Genomic DNA, 24324 nt, shown 5'->3' with positions numbered 1-24324 from the left:
GGGGCCTGGGCAGAGCGGAGGCCTCGAGGCAAAGGGGGATTTTTTTTTTAAATATATTTTTACTGTATTTTTACTGATTTTTTACGGAGAGGAATAGAGAGCCAGAAACATCGATGAGAGAGAAACATCCATCAGCTGCCTCCTGCGCACGCACACACACACACACACACACACACACACACACCCCGGATGTGCCGGCAACCAAGGTACATGCCCTTGACCGGAATCGAACCAGGGACCCTTCAGTCCGCAGGCCGAAGCTCTAGCCACTGAGCCAAACCGGTCTCGGCCAGAAGGGGGAATTTTTTAAACGTAAAATTTAAAGGTAAAGAAGAGAGATCTCACAGGCCAATGGGAAGCGCACGCGCCTGCCCCTGCCGGGCGCTCGGAGCCGGAGACGCTCTCGCACCCGCGCGCGCGCGGGGGGCCGGGCGCCCCTCCCCGGAGCAGGACGGCGATCCCCCTCCCCCCCCCCCCCCCCCCGCCCCGGCTGAGCGGAGCCCGGAGCCCGCAGCGGTCTCCACGGGGTGCCCGGGGCCCCGGGCAACCGGGCAGCGCGGGAAAGCGCCCCCATGCAGGCTGCTGCCCGGCGGTGGCGCCGGCCCGGGCGATGGGGGTGCGCCCTGACCCTCACCACCCACGGGGTTAGCGTGGAGGCCGATTGCTGCTGTCTCTCATATTACAGCGTCGAGGTCCGTATGTCCCTCTCCCCCTTCCCAACGCCGAGGCTCTGCGCGCGCCCTGGATCCCGATGGAGACGCGCCCCCCTCCCCAGCTCCTGGGGACGCACTGGTCCCTCTGAACCTCTCCGCTCCGGGGCGCCCTCTGGTGGTCAGGGGAAGAATGGCCCGAGCCGCCATGGGAGGAAATTGGGTGCCAAGGACCAGGCCTCTGGGGATCCAAAGTGTTTGCTCTCCCAGCCCTTGTGGTGCCCGTGCTTACCCCCCCCCCCCAAGCGGGTGCGACTCTCCATCCCCGCTGGCTCTGGCCACCTGCTGTCCCCCCAAGACTGGCCTTTCTCAGCCGGCCTGGCTCTCTGGCCAGAATCACAGCCACGGCAGTTAACGGGTGTGTGTGTGCTGATGAGCTAATACTGGCAGGCTGCGCTTCAAAACCTGTGGCAGCCCAGTAGTCTGGAGCGATTTGTGGCTATGCATGCCATGTTCCTGATGCCACCACCAAACCTGCTGACTTTTCCCCAAAATCTCACACCCTGGTATTACAGCTTTTCCTGGGCCGACTCTTCCTGGGATTTTTAAAACACGTCCTTCGGGATAGATTAACTTCCAGGAGCCACCTCAAACGCGGCGTGGTTATTTATATATGTATCTTTGCTTTGCAAAACCAGAGGTGGCGGTTCCGTACGGGATCGTTGTAAGATTCTGACCGGCACAAGTTCATGGCCTCTGAAAGCCTGTACCTTGGTTTCAGGGCCCCCGGGGCCTGGTCAGGGTGCGTGCAGGAGGCAACCGACCGATGTGTCTCTCTTTCGCATCATTGTTTCTCTCTGTCTCTCCCTCTCCCTTCCACTCTCTCTCTCTAAAAACCAATGGAAAAAACATCCTCGGGTGAGGATTAACAAGAAAATGAAAATAAATAAAAACCCGCTGTCAGCTTGGCATGAGTTTCTTTCTCCGGGAAGTCTAATCCTTAGCACCAAGGGAAGGCGTGGGAGGGAACAAACCTCACTGGAACTTACCCAGCATGCAGCCAGCATGTCCTGAGCGCCTAGATATGCCGACACGATGCAAATCCATGAAATGCAAACGGATACCAGCTCAGCCTGCAAGACGCTCCCAGTTATGGACCTAAATCTACACTTTGTCTATGGACGATATGTCTACTCGGTCACCCGCTCATTCAACAAGTATGTCTTGAGTCCTACTATGTGTGAGGTGCTGCTCTAGGAAAGTTTTCGCCAAGGGCTTTATATCATGATTTGTTTTTTTATTAATTAAATGAATCATTTTAATTCTATAGAAGCCATCCTATAGAATAAAAGCCTACTATGCAAATCGACAGAATGCTGGAACAACCAGTGGAATGACTCGTTGTGATGATGCACACTGACCACCAGGGGAGACACTCAACACAGGAGCTTCCCCCAGCCTGTGGACCCCAGGCCAGCCAAGGCAGGTGCCAGCTGGGGGAAGGGGGGGACCCCGATTGCCCTGCCAGTCGCCCCACGGATCAGCCCGGATCACTAGCCAGGCCTAGGGACCCATGAATTTTATGCACCAGGCCTCTAGTAATAATATAAGAGATGATATCAAAAATATCAAGGTGTGTTTGGGAATTATGGGTAACCCCTTGTGCCTCAAGAGTATGTGTGTGTGTAGGGGCGGGTTGGGGGGAGGTAGCTGTCAGAAATAATGGTGGAAGGTCCAATGAGGGACCTTCCATATCACACTGAGGACTTTAAACTTCATTCAAAAGACAGTGGGAGCCATCCAAGACAGTATCATGACCCATGTATCAGACACTGGTCTTGTAGAAAGAGTAAAGGCTGGAACCGAAGAGGGGGTGGAGGACAGTGGCATGAAAAAACCACAGGCCAGCCAAAACCGGTGTGGCTCAGTGGATAGAGCGTCAGCCTGCGGACTGAAAGGTCCCGGGTTCGATTCCTGTCAAGGGCATGTACCTGGGTTGCGGGCGCATCCCCAGTAGGAGGTGTGCAAGAGGCAGCTGATCGATGATTCTCTCTCATCGATGTTTCTAACTCTCTATCCCTCTCCTTTCCTCTCTGTAAAAAATCAATTAAAAACAAACAAACAAAGCAGGGGGAGAGGGGGGAAATGAGGTGAACAGGGGCCACGCCCATGGCCATGGTAGGCTCTGAGGAGGGGGACTGTCAGATCTCAGGGAACACATGGCTTAAGGGTGAGCAGGAAAGATGACGCAGAGTCAATATCAAGATGTACAGTCTCGGGACCAAGCTGTCCGCTGCTAATAAAAACAGGGAACACAGTTTGCAACGGAGGTTTTAGGAGGGCAGTGTTGCGTCTGAGTAGCTGGAGGGGAACCCAGCAGGCGTGGAAATCAGAGCGGTTGGAGCTAGAGAGATGGGCTCACAAGCTGCCGCAAGGCCGTCCCTTAAAGCTACAGGACACAAGTGCTTGCCTGGACGGAGCTGTTGGGAACTGCTCTGCAGGAGAAGGAAGGAATGGAGGGAGGGGAGGGAGAGGGGGGCAGTCAGTGGTCCTCAAACTGTAGCCACATCCACCCAGACTCCTCACTCCTCCACAGAGGACAGACTCGGTAGGCCTGGGGTGGGACCATCCATCTCTGCCCTGTCCAGGAGCTGTCTCCTCTCTCTCCCTCCCCTCCCTGAGACCCTTCTGAAAAAACGCATTTCCTTGGGAGTGAAAAACTCCAGACGCAGTTTTAGCAAAACAGAAAAAGTAAAACAAAAACACGGAACTTTTAAAAACCCACCCCACCCATTTTTTTTTTTTTTTAAGTTTCAGTAAAGCTCATTCTTTAAAAAAAAAAAAAAATCTAATTATATTTACGCCATGCTGAGGATGAAGAAGTAACCCCAAGTGAGAAAGATTATTCCATGCACCTGTCTTCTCCAAGGCCCCATCAGGAAAACCTCTTCCCGTGTTTAACCTCACAAACCATCTGGGATTAAGTTTCAAAAATCGATCATTTCGCCGTGCAGCCCGCTGCCTCTGAGTCACTGTTGAGTGATCTTATAATCGCATTCTGTTATCTTGCGGTGGGAGTAAAAGCTTCAAAAGTACTTATGCTGAGCCCTTCTTTTCCTCAGAAGGATTGCTGCTGCCCTGGCTCAGGTGACTGGGTAAGTTGGGCATCTTTCAATGCGCCCAAAGGTTGCCAGTTCGATTCCCGGATAGGGCACATGTCTGGGTTGCAGGCCGGGTCCCTGTAGAGGCACGCAGGAAGCAGCTGATCCATGTTTCACTCTCATAACAACGTTTCTCTCCCTCTCTCTCTCTCTCTCTCTCTCTCTCTCTCTCTTTCTCTCTCTCTCTCTCTCTCCCTTTTTCTCTCTCTCTCTCAAAATCAGTCCTATAGAATAAAAGCATAGAATGCAAATTGTCCCCTCACCCAAGAGTTCATTCGGGAATTAGACCAGGGCACAGGGCCGGCAGCCACTAGGAGCCTACCAGTGCACGGATTTCATGCACTGGGCCTCTAGTAAAAAAAATATATTTGTAAAAGAATTAATTCATTGCCATCTCCAGCTGTTAATGGCATTAAGGTGACATATGTGAGAAACACCAACATCTTAAAATGGAACAAACTAGAAATATTTAAAATCTACCCTCCCTATACGCACTCCCTCGGCCACACATGATTTGGTCTGGCTATATTTATGCAAGGATAGCTCAGAAGACCACCCAACGGGGAGGTTAAGGGGGAGGCGGGATTTGATCCAGGCTCCGCTGCCCGCCTGATCTTGAGATTCTCCCTCTGACACTCAGGAGAGGACAGTCCCTCTGTTGCCGTGTTGTTGTGTTGGAGTTTCCGTATATGGGTCAGCCATCATTTTAACACACGCAAGTCCTCATGCACATGGAATACTGGGCCTTGTGGGTAACTGATTGTTCCCATGGAAACGTAACTTTCCTAGTTCCCAGGCTCTTATAGCACTATTTTCTGCTTTTCTGGAAAAGAAAAAAGCGTATAATCTACAATTTCCATCCTTAGTACTGGATTCGCATAAGTTTTTCACGGACTGTCCTGGGTGTTTACGGAATATATGTTTTTGTTTGTTTGTTGTTGTTTTTTTTGTGTGTGTGTTTTTTTACTGTTTTATGGGTCTGCTATTGTTGGTGAGTAGAGAGGTGCCTGCTGTGTTTTCTCAGGTACTGTCCCTGGAGGCATCCGTTTCCCTGGGCGAGTCAAGGAGAACTCGAAGGCGGGGCATGAAAGAACTGGATTCTTGAGAAATTGTGCAGCAGAGCTGACTTTTAAAAACTAACCATTTAGCCGAAACCGGTGTGGCTCAGTGGATGGAGCGTCGGCCTGCGGACTGAAAAGTCCCAGGTTCGATTCCCGTCAAGGGCATGGACCTTGGTTGCGGGCACATCCCCAGTGGGGGGCGTGCAGGAGGCAGCTGGCCCATGTTTCTCTCTCATTGATGTTTCTAGCTCTCTATCCCTCTCCCTTCCTCTCTGTAAAAAAAAATTTATATATATATATATATATATAGATATAGATATAGATATAGATATAGATATAGATATAGATATATATATATATAATTTACTGCCAAAAATAACGGTGTTAAGTTCACTAGGAACCCTCAGCTTTAAGGGTCACCCGATTTCCTACAGCCCCCTTGTCCCCTGAGTCCCCCCCCCTAAAATATATTTTAAAAAATATTTCCTGCCTACAAAATAACGGTATTAAGTTCACTAGGAACCCCCAGCTTTAAGGGTCACCCTGATTTCCTACAGCCCCCGTGTCCCCCGAGTCCCCGCCCCCAGGTATAGGGTCCTGGAGGGGGGGGCTGGGAGTGGGGTGGCCATGGTCTAAGGCTGGGGGGCTGGGGAACCCGGCGGTGCCAGAGGCATTGTGAAGTGGCCAGAGCGTCATAAGCGCCCACCCCCTACTCCCCAGCCCCAGGGATCGCAGGGCAGCGCGGGGCCCGGCAGCGCCCCCTGGCGGCTCAGGGAGAACCATGGAGGACTTCGGCCGCTTCTCCCACCACCGGGACCTCCGGGAGCCCAGGCCCCGGGGGGCGCACACCCGGCCGGCTCGGGGCTGCCGGGCCGGGACCCCCGGCGGCGGCGGCGGCGAGGGGAGCGAGGCCGCGGGGACCCCCTGGCCTCCCCGCCGCCACCATCACCACCAGTCCCCCCCGGACTCCCCGCGGGAGAGCCGCAGCCTGAGCGACGTGGCGGCGGCGCAGAGGCCCCCCGACGGCGGCGGCGCCCGGAGACACCGGCCCCCGCGCAGCTGGCGCCCCCGGGAGGCCTGGGGGGAGCCCAGGACGCAGCCCCTCCCGGTCCAGCTGGCATCACCCCCGCAACCGCCGCTGCGCTGCCCGCACTGCCCCCCGGCGCAGGGGGACTCGCCCCCGCCGTACCCCGAGGGCGCCTGCACCCCCTTGAGCGGCCTGTTCGGGGCGGACGAGGCGCAGATCGGGGACCCCTGGGCGCTGCCGGCGGGGGCCGGGGGGCTGGACCGCTGGTCCCTGTCCTCGCTGCCCTCCGAGGAGAGGTCCTCGGCGGCGCCCTCCCGCGAGTTCAGGATGCTGTCCGGCTGCGCGCACGGCCCCAAGAGGGACCTCGGGGACCGGCTGGCCGCCTCCTTCGCCAGCCAGGCCCTCCTCCAGCCCGCGTGCTCGGGCAGGGAGGCCAGGAGCCTGCACACGCAGATGCTCAAGAACAAGCTGGACGAGGCCGTGCTGTCTTCCCGCGACCGCAAGATCGTGGCGCTGGTGCTGGCGCGGCTGCAGAAGGCGCAGCGGATGCGCGAGCTGCAGCGGCAGGCGGCGGCCGCCTGGGAGGAGCTCAAGCGCTCGGACCGCAAGGTGCAGGCGACCCTGGAGCGCGAGCGCCGGCAGCTGCTGCAGCAGAGCCGCGCGCAGTGGCAGCGCGAGCGGGAGCAGCGCGAGCGGGGGGAGCAGCGCGGGGAGCAGCGCGGGGAGCAGCGCAGGGCCCGCCCGAGGGCGCGCGACGGCCAAGCCAGGCACGACCTGTGGGGGGTGCCCGAGGACCACGGCTGGGATGCGCAGCAGCAGCAGCAGCAGCGCCACGACAGGCAGGAGCGGGTGGCCAAGCCCATGAGGCCCCGCCCGGTGCAGCGGCGCCGCCTCTGGGAGCTGGAGCTGGAGCAGGAGCTGGAGCAGGAGCTGGAGAAGAACCTGGAGAAGACGCGGGCCCGCCCGGAGCCCGCCCCCACCCCCAAGCCCAGGAGGCCGGGCCCGGTGCAGCGCCTCCGGGAGCGAGAGCAGGAGCTGGAGCAGGAGCTGGAGCTGGAGAAGAACCTGGAGAAGACGCTGTCCGAGCAGCGGAAGCAGCCCAGCCTGGAGCAGCAGCAGCAGCCGCCGCCGCCGGCGAGGAGGCTGGTGCCGTCCACGACCACCATCACCACGACGGCCACGACGTGTCCCAAGCAGCAGGCGCCCCCTAGCGGCGGCCACAAGAAGGTGCGCGAGGCCAACCTGAGCTCCCTGGTCAACTTCCAGGCGCGCAAGGTGCTCATGGACTGCCAGGTGAAGGCCGAGGAGCTGCTGCGCCGGCTGTCGCTGGAGCAGAGCGCGCAGCGGGCGCAGGAGCAGCTGCACAGGGGCCTGGCGGGGAGGGAGCAGCTGCACCGGGAGCTGTGGGAGCTGCAGGAGCAGGAGGAGGAGCAGTGCCAGCAGGAGCTGGAGGAGCAGCGGCGGGTGCGCCGGCGGCTGCTGGGGCGGCTGGCGGCCGAGCAGAAGGTGCAGCAGGCCCGGGAGCTCCGCCTGCGGCGGGAGCAGAGCCACCATGTCCTGAAGCTCAAGGCCGAGAAGGAGGAGAAGTGCCACGTGGAGGGCATCAAGGAGGCCATCCGCAAGAAGGAGCAGAGGACGGAGCAGCTGGCCCAGGACAAGGAGGCCGCCTCTGAGGGTTTCCAAAAGGCGCAGCTCCGAGGCGGCGGCTACTGAGAACCCGCGGGCAGGAGACGTGGCCATGGGATTGCTTTTATAACCTGACTGTACGTTTGAGCATGGATTTTAAGGGGGGGGAAATGTATAAAATAGCTGCAATTTCCTCTCTCATGCGCTAGTCGATTTATACGCCGGGAAACTTGGGGATATAAGTTGGGGGGGGGGGGGTGGAGGGCATGCCTTGGCCTTTGTGTCTTTTTTAAAAAATATATGTTTTATTGATTTTTTACAGAGAGGAAGGGAGAGAGAGCTAGAAACATCGATGAGAGAGAAACGTTGACCAGCTGCCTCTTGCACACCCCCCTACTGGCCTAATTTAAACTAGTGTGATTTTTTTTTTTCTTTCTTTTTTAAAATATATTTTATTGATTTTCTACAGAGAGGAAGGGAGAATGATAGAGAGCCAGAAACATCGATGAGAGAGAAACATCGACCAGCTGCCTCCTGCACACCCTCTACCGGGGATGTGCCCGCAACCAAGGTACATGTCCTTGAGCGGAATCGAACCTGAGGCCTTTTGGCTACTATTAAACTCTTGATGAAGACGAATAGGCTGCCATTCCCAACAGGAAACCTGGCGGGAAACAGGACGTTCGTGCACACAAGCCCGGGTTTCTCATTAAAGATCTCCCTGAGCCCACACCAGTGGTCGGCAAACTGCGGCTCGCGAGCCACCTGCAGCTCTTTGGGCCCTTGCGTGTGGCTCTTCCACAAAATACCGAGGCCTGGGCGAGTCTATGTTGAAGAAGTGGCGTTAGAAGACGTTGAAGTTTTAAAAAATGTGGCTCTCCGAAGACATGTCCATCGTTGTGCTGTTGATATGTGGCTCTGTGGACTCGTGAGTTTGCTGACCATTGGCCTAGACCTAGTGTTTCCCAAACTTTTGACATATGTGTACCCCCTTCTGTAATTTTCGTAACACTGAGTACCCCTCGTGCTCATGAGAACGTAGAATTCGGCGCAGCTAAGCACGGTGAAGTGCATATCCCCACCAAACTCTTCCCGTACCCCAGGCGGTGCGTGTACCACACTTTGGCAGAGAGTGGCACAGAGTGAGCATTCAGAATCGGCCTCCCCTCGGGCACTAGCCCACACTGGGATGACCCATTCTCTTCCTCAGGATTTCTCTGTTCCACAAGCAGATTTCTCATCGCCCTGCCTCTCCGCCTGCCCGTCAGATCCCAGCGGTGGGCACTGGGCAGGTGCCACCTGGGACCCGGGACCTCCTGGCACATGCAAACAGATCCAGGTAACTTATTTCAAGGCAGGACCCTTGCACCTCTGACCTAGTTAGTGCCAGGCAGCCCCCCCTTTACCCCCCAGTACCCCTGACCTCCTAGACAGACAGCAAGGCAGCCCGAGTCCCCGGTGAGCTGTCTATTGATCCGATCCCAGGCTCCAACACAGAAATACCACATCCCTCTTCGCAACCTCCCTTTGCCTTTTCTTTTTTTTATATTTTATTGATTTCTCACAGAGAGGAAGGGAGAGGGATAGAGAGCTAGAAACATTGATGAGAGAGAAACATCGATCAGCTCTGCCTCCTGCACACTCCCCACTAGGGATGTGCCCGCAACCAAGGTCCACGCCCTTGACCGGACTCAAACCTGGGACCCTTCCGTCTGCAGGCCGACGCTCTATCCACTGAGCCACACCGGTCAGGGCTCCCTTCACATTTTCTGAGCGTCGCCTGGGGCAGCGCCATGGGAACAGAGCGAGGAGCAGGCCCCTCCGTCCCATCACTTCTCCTTCCATCACTCCAGACGGCCCCTCGGTGGGACCTCAACAGCACCTGCCAAATATGTCACCGAATCACCAAATATGTCACCCAATCACCAACTATGTCACCGAGTTTGCCCCCCGATTTTGTGGGGGGGCGCCCAGGAGGACCTGAGTGAGGGTGGCTCCAGACTCTAGACCCACTGCCCACACATAGAGGGACACTTCTCTGTGCACGAGGTCACGTGCCCACCTGCTGTTCTGTCACGTGCTTTGTGGGGGGGGGGGAGGATGACAGATGTAAAACCATCTGTCTTTTTTTTTAATATATATATTTTATGGATTTTTTACAGAGAGGAAGAGAGAGGGACAGAGCGTTAGAAACGTCGATGAGAGAGAATCATCGATCAACTGCCTCTTGCACACCCCCCACTGGGGATGTGCCCGCAACCAAGGTCCATGCCCTTGACCAGAATCGAACCTGGGACCTTTCAGTCCGCAGGCTGACGCTCTATCCACTGAGCCAAACAGGTGTCGGCCATTTGTCATTTTTATACCCAGGCCAACAGCTCTGGACTCAGCTTCCATGGTCTGAACCCTCCCAAAACCCTCTCCACCACTAGAGCACACCCATTCATGTCCCCTTCTCTGGGGATTCCTCCAGGAAAGACAAGGGATTGGGGGCCTCGGTTGTCACCCCTCCTCCCGCCTCTCCCCGGAGCCGGCTGCTCCTCCCTGGGGCAGCTGTATTGGGGGACCCTGAAGTCACTGGAGCCCGGGTCCCGGGGCGCAGTGTCGACGCGGTAATTACTCCCCCGAGCTCTTCAGCGACCTTCAGGCCCTCTCCCGGCGGCTGCAGGCAGGCCGGCCCGGATTGCAAATAACAGGGTTGCTTTCATTAAATCATCTTTTCTATGACTGTCTCGTCCCAGTAATGGAAACCTCTGCTAAGGTGTTCCGTGAAGCAGGCAGAGCGTCGTGCTAATGGACGGCCTGGGTTAATGTCTGACAAAAACAGGGGTGACATGGATATAACCTGCTTCTGAACACGTAAAAGAAAGGGGTGGGGTGGGGAGAAGCAGCAGCTAGGAATAATTTTGAAGAATGTAAGCCAATTAGCATTCATCGTTTTTTGTTTTTAACTTTTTTAATATTTTATTGATTTTTTTTTTTTTTTTACAGAGAGGAAGAAAGAGGGACAGAGAGTCAGAAACATCAATGAGAGAGAAACATCGACCAGCTGCCTCCCGCACACCCCTCAGTGGGGATGTGCCCGCAACCCAGGTACATGCCCTTGCCCGGAATCGAACCCGGGACTCTTCAGTCTGCAGGCCGACGCTCTATCCACTGAGCCACACCGGTTTCGGCTAGCAGTCGTCGTTTTTATTCCACCTTCTTCCCACCTGAAAGGTCACCCGAGGGGTTTCAACTCCTTTTTTTTTTTTTTCTTATACCTTTGGGGCTGCTGCCCAAGACAGCCTGCAGGTCCTTAATCATCGCAATTAGAGACGGAGGAATCTGAACCTCACCTGGGACTCCCGAGGTGCGTTCCCCGGTGCAGGTCTGCGGGCAGGTGCGTCTGTGTGTGTGTGTGTGTGTGTGTGTGTGTGTGTGCGTGCACGTGTGTGTGCATGTGTCTCAGAGACTTCTGGGAGCTCAGCCTCTTCCCAAGCGAGACTCCGCGATTGGCTGAGCATGGCCGGCCGTGTTTGATTCTTGGACACGTTTCTGCATCCACGTGCGCATGCAGGTGCACCGGGGCTCAGCTCAGCTCCAGGTGCTGCTGCCGAAAGAGCAGGAAGAGCTGAAACGCAGGCACCAATGGGCGCTGGCGGCGCCCTGCATGGCAGGGCAGGTGTCCACGCCTCATGGCGATGGCCTCACAAAGCACACTGGGATGTCCAGTGGCCAGATTCAATGTACGTGTAACACAGCTTAAAAGACAGTGGCTCGCCCTGGCTGGTGTTGCTAAGTGGATAGAACACCGGCCTGAGGACTGAAGGGTTCCCAGGTTCGATTCCCAGTCAGGGGCACAGGCCCGGGTTGTGGGCTTGATCCCCAGTACGGGGCATGCAGGAGGCAGCCGATCCCCATGACTCTCTCTCATCATGGATGTTTCTCTCTCTCTCTCTCTCTCTCCTCCCTTCCTCTCTGACATCAATAAAAACATATTTAATTTAAAAAAAAAAAAAAAGACCGAGGCCTGCACTCAGGGGGGATTTTATTGTAACGCTGCTCCCACAGCTCCGGGTACAGCCCCACAAGCACGTCACCGCCCCGAGGCCAGAGGGTGCTCGGGGCCTGGGGAGGCGGGAAGTGGAAGAAGCAGCAGATTCGCCTCCTTCTCCTGAGAGATGTGGGTGCCTCATTTCGGGGTGTCTTCCTCCGGGGCCACCCCTGCTGCAAGGACCTAGGAGGAGCCTGGACACATGTGTGTTAGCCCTGGCTGGGGACTGGGCGGCTGCCCACCCTCCTAACAAGCCGGGCTGCGTGCAGAGACCGTGCCCACCGGGGAGGGGGCGCCAGTGCCTCCCGTGAGGGCGAGAGGGGCCACTCCCAGGCCTTGTGTGGCCACCCTGGACCCCCAAGGTCAAGGCCCCCCACCTCAGGCTCAGGTGCAAACAGAGACATGGCCCCTGGGACGGATGCGGGCAATCAGAACAACAGGCTTCCTCCCTCCCCACCTCCCCACCCCTCCCCATGCCATCAGCCACGGCAGCCCCAGCTCAGCAGCCAGCTAGGCAGGTGGGCATGGCCGGAGGCCTCAGCGCAGGTACCCAGGGGGCAGGGGAGCAGAGGGGCAGGGGGCAGGGGCAGGGGCAGGGGGTGAAACAGGGACAGTTTGGACCAGAAGCTGGAGAATGACCCTTGCTGAGGTCGGGCCTCCGGTGAGACCAGCCCACGTCCTGGCTGCCACGCCCGGGGGCCACGGGCCTGAGCGGTGCCGAGGCCGGAGAGCGGAGGGCAAAGGCGCTGCCCGCAGAGGAACCTGTACGGGCCCCGCGGGAGGCCACGCCGGGAGGGCCTGGGCCCCACACTCACCTCGGGGGCCCTGGCTGCCATCGGCGGTGGAGCCCGGGGCCCAGCGGCCAGGGAGCAGCACCCGGTCCCACTTGTGCCCCTCCTCGCGGCTCAGGGAGTCGGGGGACCAGCTGCAGATCTCCAGGCGGGAGAACTGCCGCAGGAACTCCGCGAAGGACATCCTGGGGCGGGGACAGAGGGGCCGTCAGAGCGCTGGGCTGGCGGGGGGCGAGGAGGAGGGGGGGGAGGGGGGCGCAGGGTGCCTCCTGGGTACAGGGAACAGGCAATGGGGCTAGTGCTCTGCTTTCTTTCTCTCTCTCTTTTTTTATTTATTTTTATTTTTCTTAATATATTTTATTGATTTTTTTACAGAGAGGAAGGGAGGGGGATAGAGAGTTAGAAACATCGATGAGAGAGAAACATCCACCGGCTGCCTCCTGCACACCTCCTACTGGGGATGTGCCCACAACCAAGGTGCATGCCCTTGGCCGGAATCGAACCTGGGACCCTTCTGTCCGCAGGCCGATGCTCTATCTGCTGAGCCACACCGGTTTCGGCTCTTTCTTTTTTATAGATATATATTTTATTGATTTTTTTTACAGAGAGGAAGGGAGAGAGATAGAGAGTTAGAAACATCAATGAGAGAGAAACATCCATCAGCTGCCTCTTGCACGTTCCCCTCTGGGGATGTGCCCACAACCAAGGTACATGCCCTTGACCGGGAATCGAACCTGGGACCCTTCAGTCCGCAGGCCGACGCTCTAGCCACTGAGCCACACTGGTTCCGGCTGCTCTGCTTTCCTACAGCCCACAGATGCAACAAACACAGGGGCTGCGGTCCCATCTCCTCCCCATCCTTAGCTTCTCCTCTTACCTCGGGAGCCCTTCAGACATCTCAGCAGGCAGGCAAAGGGAATGAAGCCTGAACTGGGGTCCCCCCTAACGAGACCCCCCCTACTTCATCCTCAGGGCTGTCCTCTGAGCCAGGCCACATCCTGAGCACCTGCCTGGGCCCACCCGCCAGGGACCTGTCTCCCTTCGAGGGGGAGCTGAGCCCGAGGTCAGAGACCCGGGAGGAGGCTCGTTCCTTTGGGAAGATACGGGGAGGCAGGCAGCCGAAACTGGTGTGGCTCAGTGGATAGAGCGTCGGCCTGCGGACTGAAGGGTCCCAGGTTCGATACCGGTCAGGGGCATGGACCTTGGTTGCGGGCACATCCCCAGTGGGGGGTGTGCAGGAGGCAGCTGATCGGTGTTTCTCTCTCATCGATGTTTCTCTCTCTCTCCCTTCCTCTCTGTAAAACATCAATAATATATATATATTCTTTTTTTTTAAAGGGGGAGGGGGGAGGCAGGCAGGTGAGAGCGAGGTGCTGAGGGCCTGGGGCTGGCACTGCCAAGGCGTTGGGCATCCTGGCTCAGAGGCAGAATCATGCAGCCGGGGGAAGGGGGAGGAGGAGGGAAGGCCCTCAGCCCTGGCCGGAACCACGTGAGTTTCTCCAACACCCAAGGGAGTCGCCCCACATCCGAACGGGGGGGGGGGGGGTGAACCCCACCACAGGCAGCTCTCCGGCTGGCAGCTCCTCACCAGAACTCTCCGTCCTCGGCCTCCTTCTCCAGCTCTTCCTTCTTCCCGGGGTCCACGTGATTCCACTCAGGGGCACTGGGGCGGGGGAGGAATTACATGATTTTTTAAAAACACATTTTATTGATTTTTTCTACAGAGATAGAGAGTTAGAAACATCGGTGAGAGAGAAACACCGACCAGCTGCCTCCTGCACACCCCCCACCGGGGATGTGCCCGCAACCAAGGTCCATGCCCTGGACCGGAATCGAACCTGGGACCCTTCAGCCCGCAGGCCGACGCTCTATCCGCTGAGCCACACCGGTTTCGGCAATGATTTTTTTTGTTTGTTAGTTTGTTTTGGTTAATCCTCACCCAGAGATATTTTTCCCGCTCATTTTTTTTTTCTTTTAAAGAGAGAATGGAAGGGAGATGGAGAGACAGAGAGAGAGAAATATCAATGTGTCGCATGGTCCCAGGGCCGGGGATCGAGCCTGCAGCCCAGGTACGTGCCCTGGACAGGAATCGAACCCGCGACCCTTCAGTCCTCAGGCCGGTGCTCTGCCCACTGAGCCACACCGGTTAGGGCTGCCGCCCTTTTCCGGACGGGCTGCATGACTCGAGGATGGGAAGCATGGGGGAACGCACTACGCCACCCAGGTCATCACGATGGTGTCTCTGCGCCACGCTCGCTCTCCCGCCCCGGAGGGGGGGGGTGTGGAGGGAGGAAGGGGGAGAGAGGACAGCTCGTACCTGTCACTCCAGGCGCCCGTCCACTCCACTTCGCCCCACGGGTTCCTGAGTCTGATCAGCTCCTCCCGGCGCCCCCGGACATCCACCTGCAAAAGCCGTGGCGACGGTGGCTCCGGCGGCCCCGCACCCGTGTCTGCACCTCCGAGCTGCACCCACCCTCTCTCAGGGACGCCCGGACTGATTGATGGTCACCGTCACGCGTGCACACACAGACGCGCACACACATGCATGCACGCACGCACGCACACACAGACACACGCGCACACATGCACACACGCACACACACGCACACGCGCACACAGAGACACATGCACACGCACGCGCACACACAGAGACACCTGCACGCGCACACACTCACACACAGAGACACATGCACACGCACACACATGCATGCACACATGCGCGCGCACATGCGCACTCACGCACAGAGACACATGCACACGCACACACAGACACACACATGCATGCACACAGACACACACGCACACACGCACGCACACAGAGACACATGCACACGCGCGCACACACAGAGACACATGCACATGCGCACACGCACACACACAGAGAGAGACACATGCACACACGCACGTGCGCACACACGCACACACAGAGACACCTGCACGCGCACACACTCACACACAGAGACACATGCACACGCACACACATGCATGCACACATGTGCACACACATGCGCACTCACGCACAGAGACACATGCACACACACACAGACACACGCACATGCATGCACACACGCACACACAGACACACACGCACGCACGCACACACGCACACACACCCCCCGCCCGGTGCTACCTCCTCGACCCCCGTGACCGAGTACGCGTGGCTCTTCACCAGCTGCTGGCGGGTGACGTCCTCCGCCTCGGCCGCGCTGGAGACCTGCGTGGGGAGCCGAGTCCACTCAGGGCGGCCGCCCCTGACCCTGAGGGGCTGGTCCTGCAGGGCTGCCCACGGACACGCCGCCCGGCCCCGGGGCCTCGGGGTGGGGCTGGGTGCAGGGAAAGGGAACTCTCCATGCAACCCCCCTCTCCCCCCTACCTCCCCCCTCCCCCCACGTTTTCATGAGACCTGCAGTTCCAGGCAGCGTGCTGTGTGGCTGCCAAGCCTTTAAAATGTCAGGGAAGCGAAAAGCGGTTTAGCTCAGTGGATAGAGCGTCGGCCTGCGGACTGAAGGGTCCCAGGTTCGATTCCGACCAAGGGCATGTACCTTGGTTGCAGGCACATCTCCAGTGGGGGGTGTGCAGGAGGCAGCTGATGGATGTTCCTCTCTCATCGAAGTTTCTAACTCTCTATCCCTCACCCTTCCTCTCTGTAAAAAAATCAATGAAATATATATTTTTTTAATGTCCGGGAACTCATTCGTCACGCTGCCTGCCGGAGGGACAATGACCCCGAATGGCTGCCCTGGGCGAGTCCTGGGTCTCACTGTTTTCTCGGACTGAACTTCCCAGCATCCGCCCTGTTCCACAGCCTCCTCTGCACCTCATGCCCCATGTCACCCCCACCAAAAACACACGCATCCCGCTAGGATCTCCGCAGAGTCGTGTCACCCACATGTCCCCCACGGGCCTAGGCCCCCAGTGAGCGGGAGAAAGAGAAGGAGCAGGCGGGCGGTCACAGACCCCGCAGCTGAGTCTCCATGCTGCTTTGGCGTCCATTCTGCCAAGCCCCCGCCAGGGTGTGGGCCTGGTTTCAGAACCTCTTGCTTCTTCCAAGTCCATCCCATTGTCAATCATCACGTCCACTTCCCCAGATCCCAACATGACTTTGCAACAAGGCATAGCCGAGTGTGGGCAGAATATTTCTATAGAATAAAAGCCTACGATGCTAAGTGCCTGGTCATCTGGTCGCCCATCCAACCAATCAAAGTGTAGTAGGCTAATGATATGTTAAGACCGCTCAACCGCTTGCTATGACGTGCACTGACCACTGGGGGACAGACGCTCCAACCGGTAGGTTAGCTTGCTGCTGGGTTAGGCTATCCAGGGCTCATAGCTGCATTCTTGGGGCCATGTCCCTGGTACCAAAGGGGCTCCCACTGTGAGACCCACCCCAGTTTCTACCCACCTGGGACCACCAGGGTGCCACTGGGCTTGCTCATCGAGTCCCAGGCTCTGCGCCGGCCCCAGGCCCACCCGGCCCCCACCCGGCCGCCCACGGGGAGGGGAACTCACGTCGATGGAGCAGGCCAGCAGGGAGCCCGCCCGGAGCGCCTTCTGGATGATCTGGAACAGGCCGGTCGGCGGCCTCCTCAGGTCAAAACACTCAGAGATGCCGCCCGTGAAGTGCTCAAACCCCTCCACCGTGGACCCACCGGCCAGGGCCTCGTAGGAGCCGTTGAGCCTGTTGAGGAGGACAGAAGGCATGCACCGTCCACTGCCCTGAGCAACCCCAGGGACTGGCCATGGAGGCAGCAGGGGGAGGGGATATCGCTGGGACGAGGCTCGATCTGGAGGTAACAGGGAAGGTGCTGGGCCACCATTCCACGTGGCCAACTCAGCACCTAGCCAGAAGCACATCTCCGACCCCCTCCCCCCAGGCCACCCTTTGCCAAGCGTCCCCTGTGCAAAGCTGACCCTCGCTTCTTGGGGTTCTGAGGGTTTGGGGGGACGGGCAGGAATAGGGACGAGGAGGACCCTCCCTCAAGGCTGAGAGGCACCCAGAGGGACCTGCTGGCGGGACACAGCCGGAGAGGAGCCGGGGTCACAGAGAGGGTGCCAGGGAAGGAAGCTAAGCCCAGGAGAAGGCACTGAGCGTCATATGCCAGCAGAGGAGGACGGTTGGACCAGCCGCCAGTAGACTCTGGCGAGTTTGGAATCTGAGTGCCTTCACTTTCTTCTTCTCCTTCTCCTTCTCCTTCTCCTTCTCCTTCTCCTTCTCCTTCTCCTTCTCCTTCTCCTTCTTCTCCTTCTCGTTCTCCTTCTCCTTTTCCTCCTCCCCCTCCCCCTCCTCCTCCTTCTTCTTCTCTTATTTTATTTATTTCTTTATTGGTTAAGGTATCACATATTGGTCCTCAACGCCCCATTCCAACTCCCCACCTCCTCCCCACTCATGCCCCCAACCCCACCCCCTATTGTCCTTGACCACTGGTTAGGCTCCTATGGGTGCACACAAGTCCTTTGGTGGATCTCTCCCTTTTACCCCCGCCCTCCCTCTGAGGTCCGACCGTCCGTCCCATGGCTCCTTATCTCTGGGTCTGTTCTTGTTCCTCATCTTCTCCTTCTTTGCCATCCTTTTCCAAATCCACGTGGGCCCACCCACGGCCCCTGGGGTGTCAGAGAAGAGGCAGCCGTGGCTCCCCCATTCACACGTGCCTGGGGACAGCGCTGAGCATGCCGACTCCATGCCCGAGTCTCTGTCTCTCTCAGTCACCGAGGGCCCAGCCCATGGGGGACCAGGTGCAGGGAAAGATTTGGGCGTGGCCCCTTGGGTTTGGGGGCGAGGGGGCTGGGGCGATCGCCCGGGAAGACTGGGGGTCTCCCGGCGCCTCCCACACACACACACACACACACACTCACTTGGCGTAGGCCTTCTCCAGCAGGGCGCTCCAGAACTCGCTGCTGTCGGCCGAGTGCAGGAAGAGCAGCTGCCTGTCTCGGGTGGGCAGCCTGTCATCCACCACCACCTGCACCCACTGGCCGCACTGCCAGAACTGCAGGGGGGCGGGGGGGACATGGCGCTGATCAGGGGGGAGTTGGGGGCAGCGGGAACCCCAGAGAAGCCTCTGTGAGGCTCACTCTTTCCTCGAGGCCCTGAGGCCTGGGGGAGCTGGAGGGGGAAGCGGGGGAGGGGGAGAGGGAGTGGATGTGTAGCTCAGTGGTCGGCAAACTCATGAGTCCACAGAGCCAAATATCAACAGCACAACGGTTGACATTTCTTTGGGGAGCCCCATTTTTTTAAACGTAAACTGTCTAGGTAGGTACATTGTGATTGACTTAATGAGGGGACTCCTAAGCTGGCCTCTGCTAAGAACTTGCGAGCCGCGGTTTGCCGACCACTGGTGCTGGTGACTGGATGGGTCGCAAGCTCAAGGGAGAGGAGGGGCCATTAAAACGTAGGCTCCTGCCCGGACCCGTGTGGCTCAGTGGATAGAGCATCGGCCTGCGGACTGAAGGGTCCCAGGTTCGATTCCGGTCAAGGGCACGTACCTTGGTTGAGGGCACATCCCCAGTAGGAGGTGTGCAAGAGGCAGCTGGTCGATGATTCTCTCTCATTGATGTTTCTAACTCTCTCTCTCTCTCTCTCTCTCTCTCTCTCTCTCTCTCTCTCTCTCTTCCTTCCTCTCTGTAAAAAAAATCAATAAGCCAAAACTGGTTTGGCTCAGTGGATAGAGCATCGGCCTGCGGACTGAAAGGTCCCAAGTTCGATTCCAGTCAAGGGCATGTACCTTGGTTGCGGGCACATCCCCATTAGGGGGTGTGCAGGAGGCAGCTGATGGATGTTTCTCTCTATTGATGTTTCTAACTATCTCTCTCCTTTCCTCTCTGTAAAAAATCAATAAAATATATTTAAAAAGGAATAAAAACGTAGGCTCCCGGGCCCCACCCCAGAGCTTCTGATCGGGCAGATGAGATCGGGAGACGGAAGCGAGTGTCCAGGCCCGAAACGCACTGACCTGGAAGCGGAAGATTCCGGCGTAGCTCTCCCGGAAGCTCTGGTCCCTGGGCACCACCCGGTACAGCAGCTCTTCCTTCAACGTGAGGGACGCGATGGCCGCCAGCAGCCAGCAGTCACCTGCCGGGGCCGTGGGGACAGGCCGGTCAGGCCGGGCCTGCGGGGGCCTGCTCTCTCTCCCTTCCAAGTCCGTCTCCGCACGGAGACGGCCGGATCGGCCAGGAGGGCCACTGGTCCCAACCGTACAGAGCAGACCACACGGCACCCCCGGGGCCTCCCAGGAGCCCAGCCAAGACGGGGGCGGGCGGGCAGCTCAGGGCACACGGGGCCTTTACCCAGAGGACAGAGGCCCTTCGCTGATCCCGGGCTCCGTCTTGGGGGGCTGCTGGGGGGCTGCAGAAGCAAGAAACCATCCCTGATGCTGACAAAGCAGCATGTCTGACGAGCCACAAGGTCCTCAATCCTGTGACCATCCCACCAGGAGCCAGCCCTGAACCCGCCACCTGACCCCCTCCTCCCCCTCTGCCCCCCGCCATGGTATCTGTAAGTGAAGGATCAAACACTTTCCCGGAATATCTCCTTCACAGTGTTGCCAGCGTAGAGCGAGCTACCACCGTTCTGAAAGCAGACCCCAGCCCTGGCCGGTGTGGCTCAGCAGATAGAGCATTGGCCTGCGGACTCCAGGGTCCCAGGTTCGATTCCGATCAAGGGCGTGTACCTTGGTGGCGGGCACATCCCCAGTGGGGAGTGTGGGAGGCGGCCGAACGATGTTTCTCTCTCATCGATGTTTCTGACACTCTCTCCCTCCCCCTTCTTCTCTGTAAAATGAGGTGCCCTGCCCTAGCTAGCTTGGTTCAGTGGACAGAGAGTCAGCCTGCGGACTGAAGGGACCCGGGTTCGATTCCCGGTCAGGGCACAGGCCTGGGTTGTGGGCATGAACCCCAGTGAGGTATGTGCAGAAGGCAGCGATCAGTGATTCTCTTTCATCATTGATGTTTCTCTCTCTCTCTCTCTCTCTCTCTCTCTCTCTCTCTCTCTCTCTCTCTCTCTCTCTCTCCCTTCCTCTCTGAAATCAATAAAGAAATATTTTTTTAAAAAAAGATTGTGTTCACTTTACAAAGATTATTTTAAAAAATAAAAATAAAATAAAAAATAAACTAAATAAAATGAGGTGCCCTGTGACCTTCCAAATCACAAAGGTGATGGGAGACACTTTCCTGGCTAGAACCAGGAGGAAAAAGGGGGAGTGGACCCCCAAAAGATGAAGGTTATCGGGTCCCGGTGGAGGCTGAGATGTGGGTTGTTTTACTGCTTTTCCGCAAGTGGGATGTGTCCCCCTTTCCTTTCCTTCCCTGCCCCGTGTGTCGGTTCAGAATCCCGGCCAATCTACGTCAGAGCCACGCTGTCCCCCAAAAGGCCAGTCCTGTCCCCCAAAAGGCCAGTCCAGTCCCCCCTCGACCACAAGGCCCACGGGGATCAGGAGTGCTTCAAGGTCAGGTCGCTACCACGGACAACCTCGGGGGTCTGGCCCCTGAGGCCAGAACGTACAGAGCAAAATAAATGATTTCCAACGCGTCACTGCAGCCGCCTGGAGGGAACAGGAGAGGCTGGGAGGGGGATGCCCTCTCAGACCTGGGATCCCGGGCCCCTGAGAGGAAGCCTGGCTAGCGAGAGGCACCCCTGCTCCCTTACTAACGATAAAAGCATCTATGACGACCGTCCCTAATTGCAGAGACGTGGCCGTGTTATAGGGCCAATTATGGCCACATAAAGGCAACCACAGGCGGTCACGTGTAACAGCCTCATCTGACGTCACGTGTGTTCAAAACAAGCAGGACGGGCCCGGCTCCTCACCCAGGTCACCCTGACAGATGTCCGCGCGGGTGGCTCCACCGGCGATGAACTGGGGGCGGGGGCACAGCTCCTGGAAGCAATTGGAGACAAAACACGGGTCAGATGGTGCCCGGGGATGGTGGCCACAGGGTCCAAGATGGCTTCCCCCACCACCCGACCCAGGAGGAAAACACCCGGGGACATGATGACTAACACATTATGAACCTCTCAGGGGCCACAGGTGTCCCCAGGTTTGTAAGGAGAGGGCATCTCGGCCGAGGCCGGAAGAACATTTCAGAAGTCCTCTCTCTGGAACTCGGATCAGAGACACAGAGCAGTTTGACAGCCAAAGAGGCTGAAAAGAGGCCGGAGGCTCCCCCCCACACCCTCCCCTGCACGCGCACGCGCGCGCGTATACACACACACACACACACACACACACACACACAGACGCACACACAGACACACAGACAGACACAGACACACATATACACACACAGAGACATACACACACATACACAGAGAGAGAGAGAGATACACACATATACACACATACACACACGGGCACACACATGCACGCATATACACACAGAGACATATGCACACACGCACATACACATACACATAGATAGAGACATACACACATATATACACATACACAGAGAGAGACATATACACACACACACAAAGAGACATACACACACACAGAGAAAGACACACACACACACACAAAGAGACATACACGCACAGAGAGAGAGAGACACACACACACACACACACACAGGACACTGAATAACAACCACGTCTGTCATTAGCGATGCTGACCATCACTCAATAAGGCCCTCAGCGCTCCCCAAACACCGTGACTCCTGCAGGCCCTGCCGGCTCCGGCTCCGGCGAGTGGGTCCGAGCAGGAAGGCTCTGCACTCACACCCTCTGGTGACCACGGCGACTCGCACACACGCTCCCAGCATGTGAGCCGGGCGCCGGCCTCTGCCAGGACCCTCCTCCTCCTCCTCCTCCTCCTCCTCCCACCCCAGCGCCAGGGTCTGTCCGCGGCCCTGACCGGCCGCCCAGAGCCGATGCCGGACACAGACGGGGCCTCAGCCCCCATCCCGCCCGGCTGCCCCAGCCAGCCCGGCCCTTACCGGGGGCCGCCTCCAGACGACGCCCGGGGTCTGGGGGGAGCCGGGTCCCAGGGCCGCCGGGCCCGCCGGGAACTCGGGGTCCTCGAACAGCTCCCCCGCATCCAAGCACCGACGCCGGAGCATCTCGAAGTCCTGGCCCCGGTGGTTCACCGCGTTCCGGATGGAGCCGGACTCCGGGGCCCCCGGAGCCGCCATGGCCCAGCGTGGGGGGCTGCGTGGGGAGGACGGAGGACAGGGCTGCTCCCAGCTCTCCGAGGCGGGAGGGGAGCTATAAGGCGGCGGGGAGGGAGGTGGAGCTGGTAAAGGTTTCCCCGGAGGGAAGTGAGTCACAGCCCAGAGCACACAGGTGCCCGTGGTGCCCGGGACATGCCCGCCTTCCCTGCCGGCCTTTCCCCCGGGGCCTGGGGGCTGGGGAACCCCCAGGGGCCCGCCCAGGCCACTCACCAGGGAGATGCATTGGGACCCCAGCTGCCCCCCCTCTTTGCAGGCCCTGCGTGCCTCCCCCCGCCCCCCAGGGTTAAGGCGAGAAGCTGTCTGACAGCTGGGGGCTGGGACTCACCAACACTTTGGAGCCTTCGCTGGTGTGGCTCAGTGGATAGAGCCTCAGCCTGCAGACTGAAGGATCCCAGGTTTGATTCCAGTCAAGGGCACAGGCCTGGAGTTGCAAGCTTGATCCCCAGTGGGGGTCTGCAGGAGGCAGCCGATCAATGATTCTCATTGCCATTTCTCTCTCTCTCTCTCTCTCTCTCTCTCTCTCTCTCTCTCTCTCTCTCTCTCTCTCTCTTCCTCTCTGAAATCAATAAAAATATTTTCTTTACAAAGACTTTGGATGCCGAAACCGGTGTGGCTCAGTGGATAGAGCGTCGTCCTGCGGACTGAAGGGTCCCGGGTTTGATTCCAGTCAAGGGCATGTACCTGGGTTGCGGGCACATCCCCAGTAGGGGGTGTGCAGGAGGCAGCTATCAATAACTCTCTCTCATCAATGTTTCTAACTCTCTCTCTCTCTCTCCCTTCCTCTCTATAAAAAATCAATAAAATATTTTTTTAAAAAGTCTTTGGAGCCATGGTTCTGAGAAGGAGGGGGGCAGGGGGTTCAGCAGAGGGGTCCCCTTGCTTTCCGGAAGTGTGCTTCCATACTTGCTAGGCGGGTACAGAAAGGGGCGATTCATGGAGTAGATCAGAGACGGGGCATGGTGCCGGCCCGGCAGGTGTTGCCTCTGGCTGCCCGGCCGGTGACCCTCCCAGCTCCACCGGCCATCGGCTCCCTCCCCTCCGGCCGGTGACTCAGCCTCCTTCCCCCTCATTTTCTCATCCGCAAAACGGCAGATAATAGCAGGGCCACCTCAGCAGGTCGTTAGGAGGAGGGGAGGGCCAGGGTGTGTCCTGGGCTCAGATGAGTGGGTGAGGAGCACTCAGGACACGTCAGTGTCCCACCCCGGGGACCAGGACCAGACGGAGGCGGCCTGGGCACCTCAAATCAGCCCCTTGTCTCCGGGCTCCCGTCTCCTAGGCCTGTCTACCCTCAGGACGTGGGCCACATGGGTGATTTCCGAACCGTAGCGTGTGGCAAAGCTGGAAAATGGTCCCCCCCAGCCCTGGCCGGTGTGGCTCAGTGGACGGAGCGTCAGTCTGTGGCCTGAAGGGTCCGGGTTCGATTCAGGGGCACAGGCCCTGGGTGCAGGCTCCATCCCCAGTGGGGGGCATGCAGGAGGCAGCCGATCGGTGATTCTCTCTCATCATGGCTGTGTGGGAGAGGAGCACGGGGCTGCTGGGAGCCCTGCCCGTCCCTGCGGCAATGCCTGGATGTTGCCTCTTGGGTCAGCTGAGGTTCTAGCGAGCTGACAGCCACCCTGGGTCTGGTCGGTGGTAAGGAGTCTGTGATGGTGTCAAAGCCAGGATGGATGTTCTGGCTCCAGCAGCTGGTGGTCTCTGCTGCCCCCTAGGGCCCTGTGTTCCCAGCAGGCCTGGTGGACTCCTTAAAGCCAAGTGCTTGGTAGAACGTTGTCTCTGTGTCAACACTCTCTTCCTGTTTTGCTCCTCGG

The 24324-nt window shown here is 58.2% G+C and overlaps 2 protein-coding genes across 2 annotated transcripts; one reads left to right on the top strand and one right to left on the bottom strand.

Moving 5' to 3' along the window:
- Nucleotides 1-5653: 5653 nt before the first annotated feature.
- On the top strand, nt 5654-7612 carry CCDC185 (coiled-coil domain containing 185). Its single transcript, XM_036453376.1, has 2 exons — nt 5654-6748; nt 6851-7612. Exons 1-2 carry the CDS (start codon nt 5654-5656, stop codon nt 7610-7612), a joined length of 1857 nt encoding a protein of 618 aa, XP_036309269.1.
- Nucleotides 7613-11582: 3970 nt separating this feature from the next.
- On the bottom strand, nt 11583-22477 carry LOC118727594 (calpain-8-like). The gene is made up of 11 exons (XM_045587043.1): nt 22283-22477; nt 22068-22195; nt 21156-21295; nt 19303-19421; nt 18206-18339; nt 16862-17030; nt 15483-15566; nt 14670-14755; nt 13941-14015; nt 12377-12537; nt 11583-11755 (listed from the first exon to the last, which is right to left on the bottom strand). Exons 1-11 carry the CDS (start codon nt 22475-22477, stop codon nt 11745-11747), a joined length of 1302 nt encoding a protein of 433 aa, XP_045442999.1. The 3' UTR covers nt 11583-11744.
- Nucleotides 22478-24324: the final 1847 nt, after the last annotated feature.

Source organism: Pipistrellus kuhlii, unplaced genomic scaffold (assembly GCF_014108245.1).
Source record: "Pipistrellus kuhlii isolate mPipKuh1 unplaced genomic scaffold, mPipKuh1.p scaffold_m20_p_25, whole genome shotgun sequence".
NCBI lineage: Eukaryota > Metazoa > Chordata > Mammalia > Chiroptera > Vespertilionidae > Pipistrellus > Pipistrellus kuhlii.
The sequence above is the reverse complement of the archived record's forward strand: the minus strand, read 5'-3'. Positions and strand labels throughout refer to the sequence as shown.

Bases quoted from the DNA above. Each gene is read 5' to 3' on its own strand.
- CCDC185 (XM_036453376.1), top strand. From the start codon at position 5,654: ATGGAGGACTTCGGCCGCTTCTCCCACCACCGGGACCTCCGGGAGCCC. The intron at 6,749-6,850 runs GTGGCCAAGCCC...AACCTGGAGAAG, and splicing joins GCCACGACAGGCAGGAGCGG to ACGCGGGCCCGCCCGGAGCC.
- LOC118727594 (XM_045587043.1), bottom strand. From the start codon at position 22,477: ATGGCGGCTCCGGGGGCCCCGGAGTCCGGCTCCATCCGGAACGCGGTG. The intron at 18,340-19,302 runs GTCAGTGCGTTT...GCCCCCCTGCAG, and splicing joins CCGGAATCTTCCGCTTCCAG to TTCTGGCAGTGCGGCCAGTG. The intron at 14,016-14,669 runs GTACGAGCTGTC...CCCCCGCCCCAG, and splicing joins ACGGGCGCCTGGAGTGACAG to TGCCCCTGAGTGGAATCACG.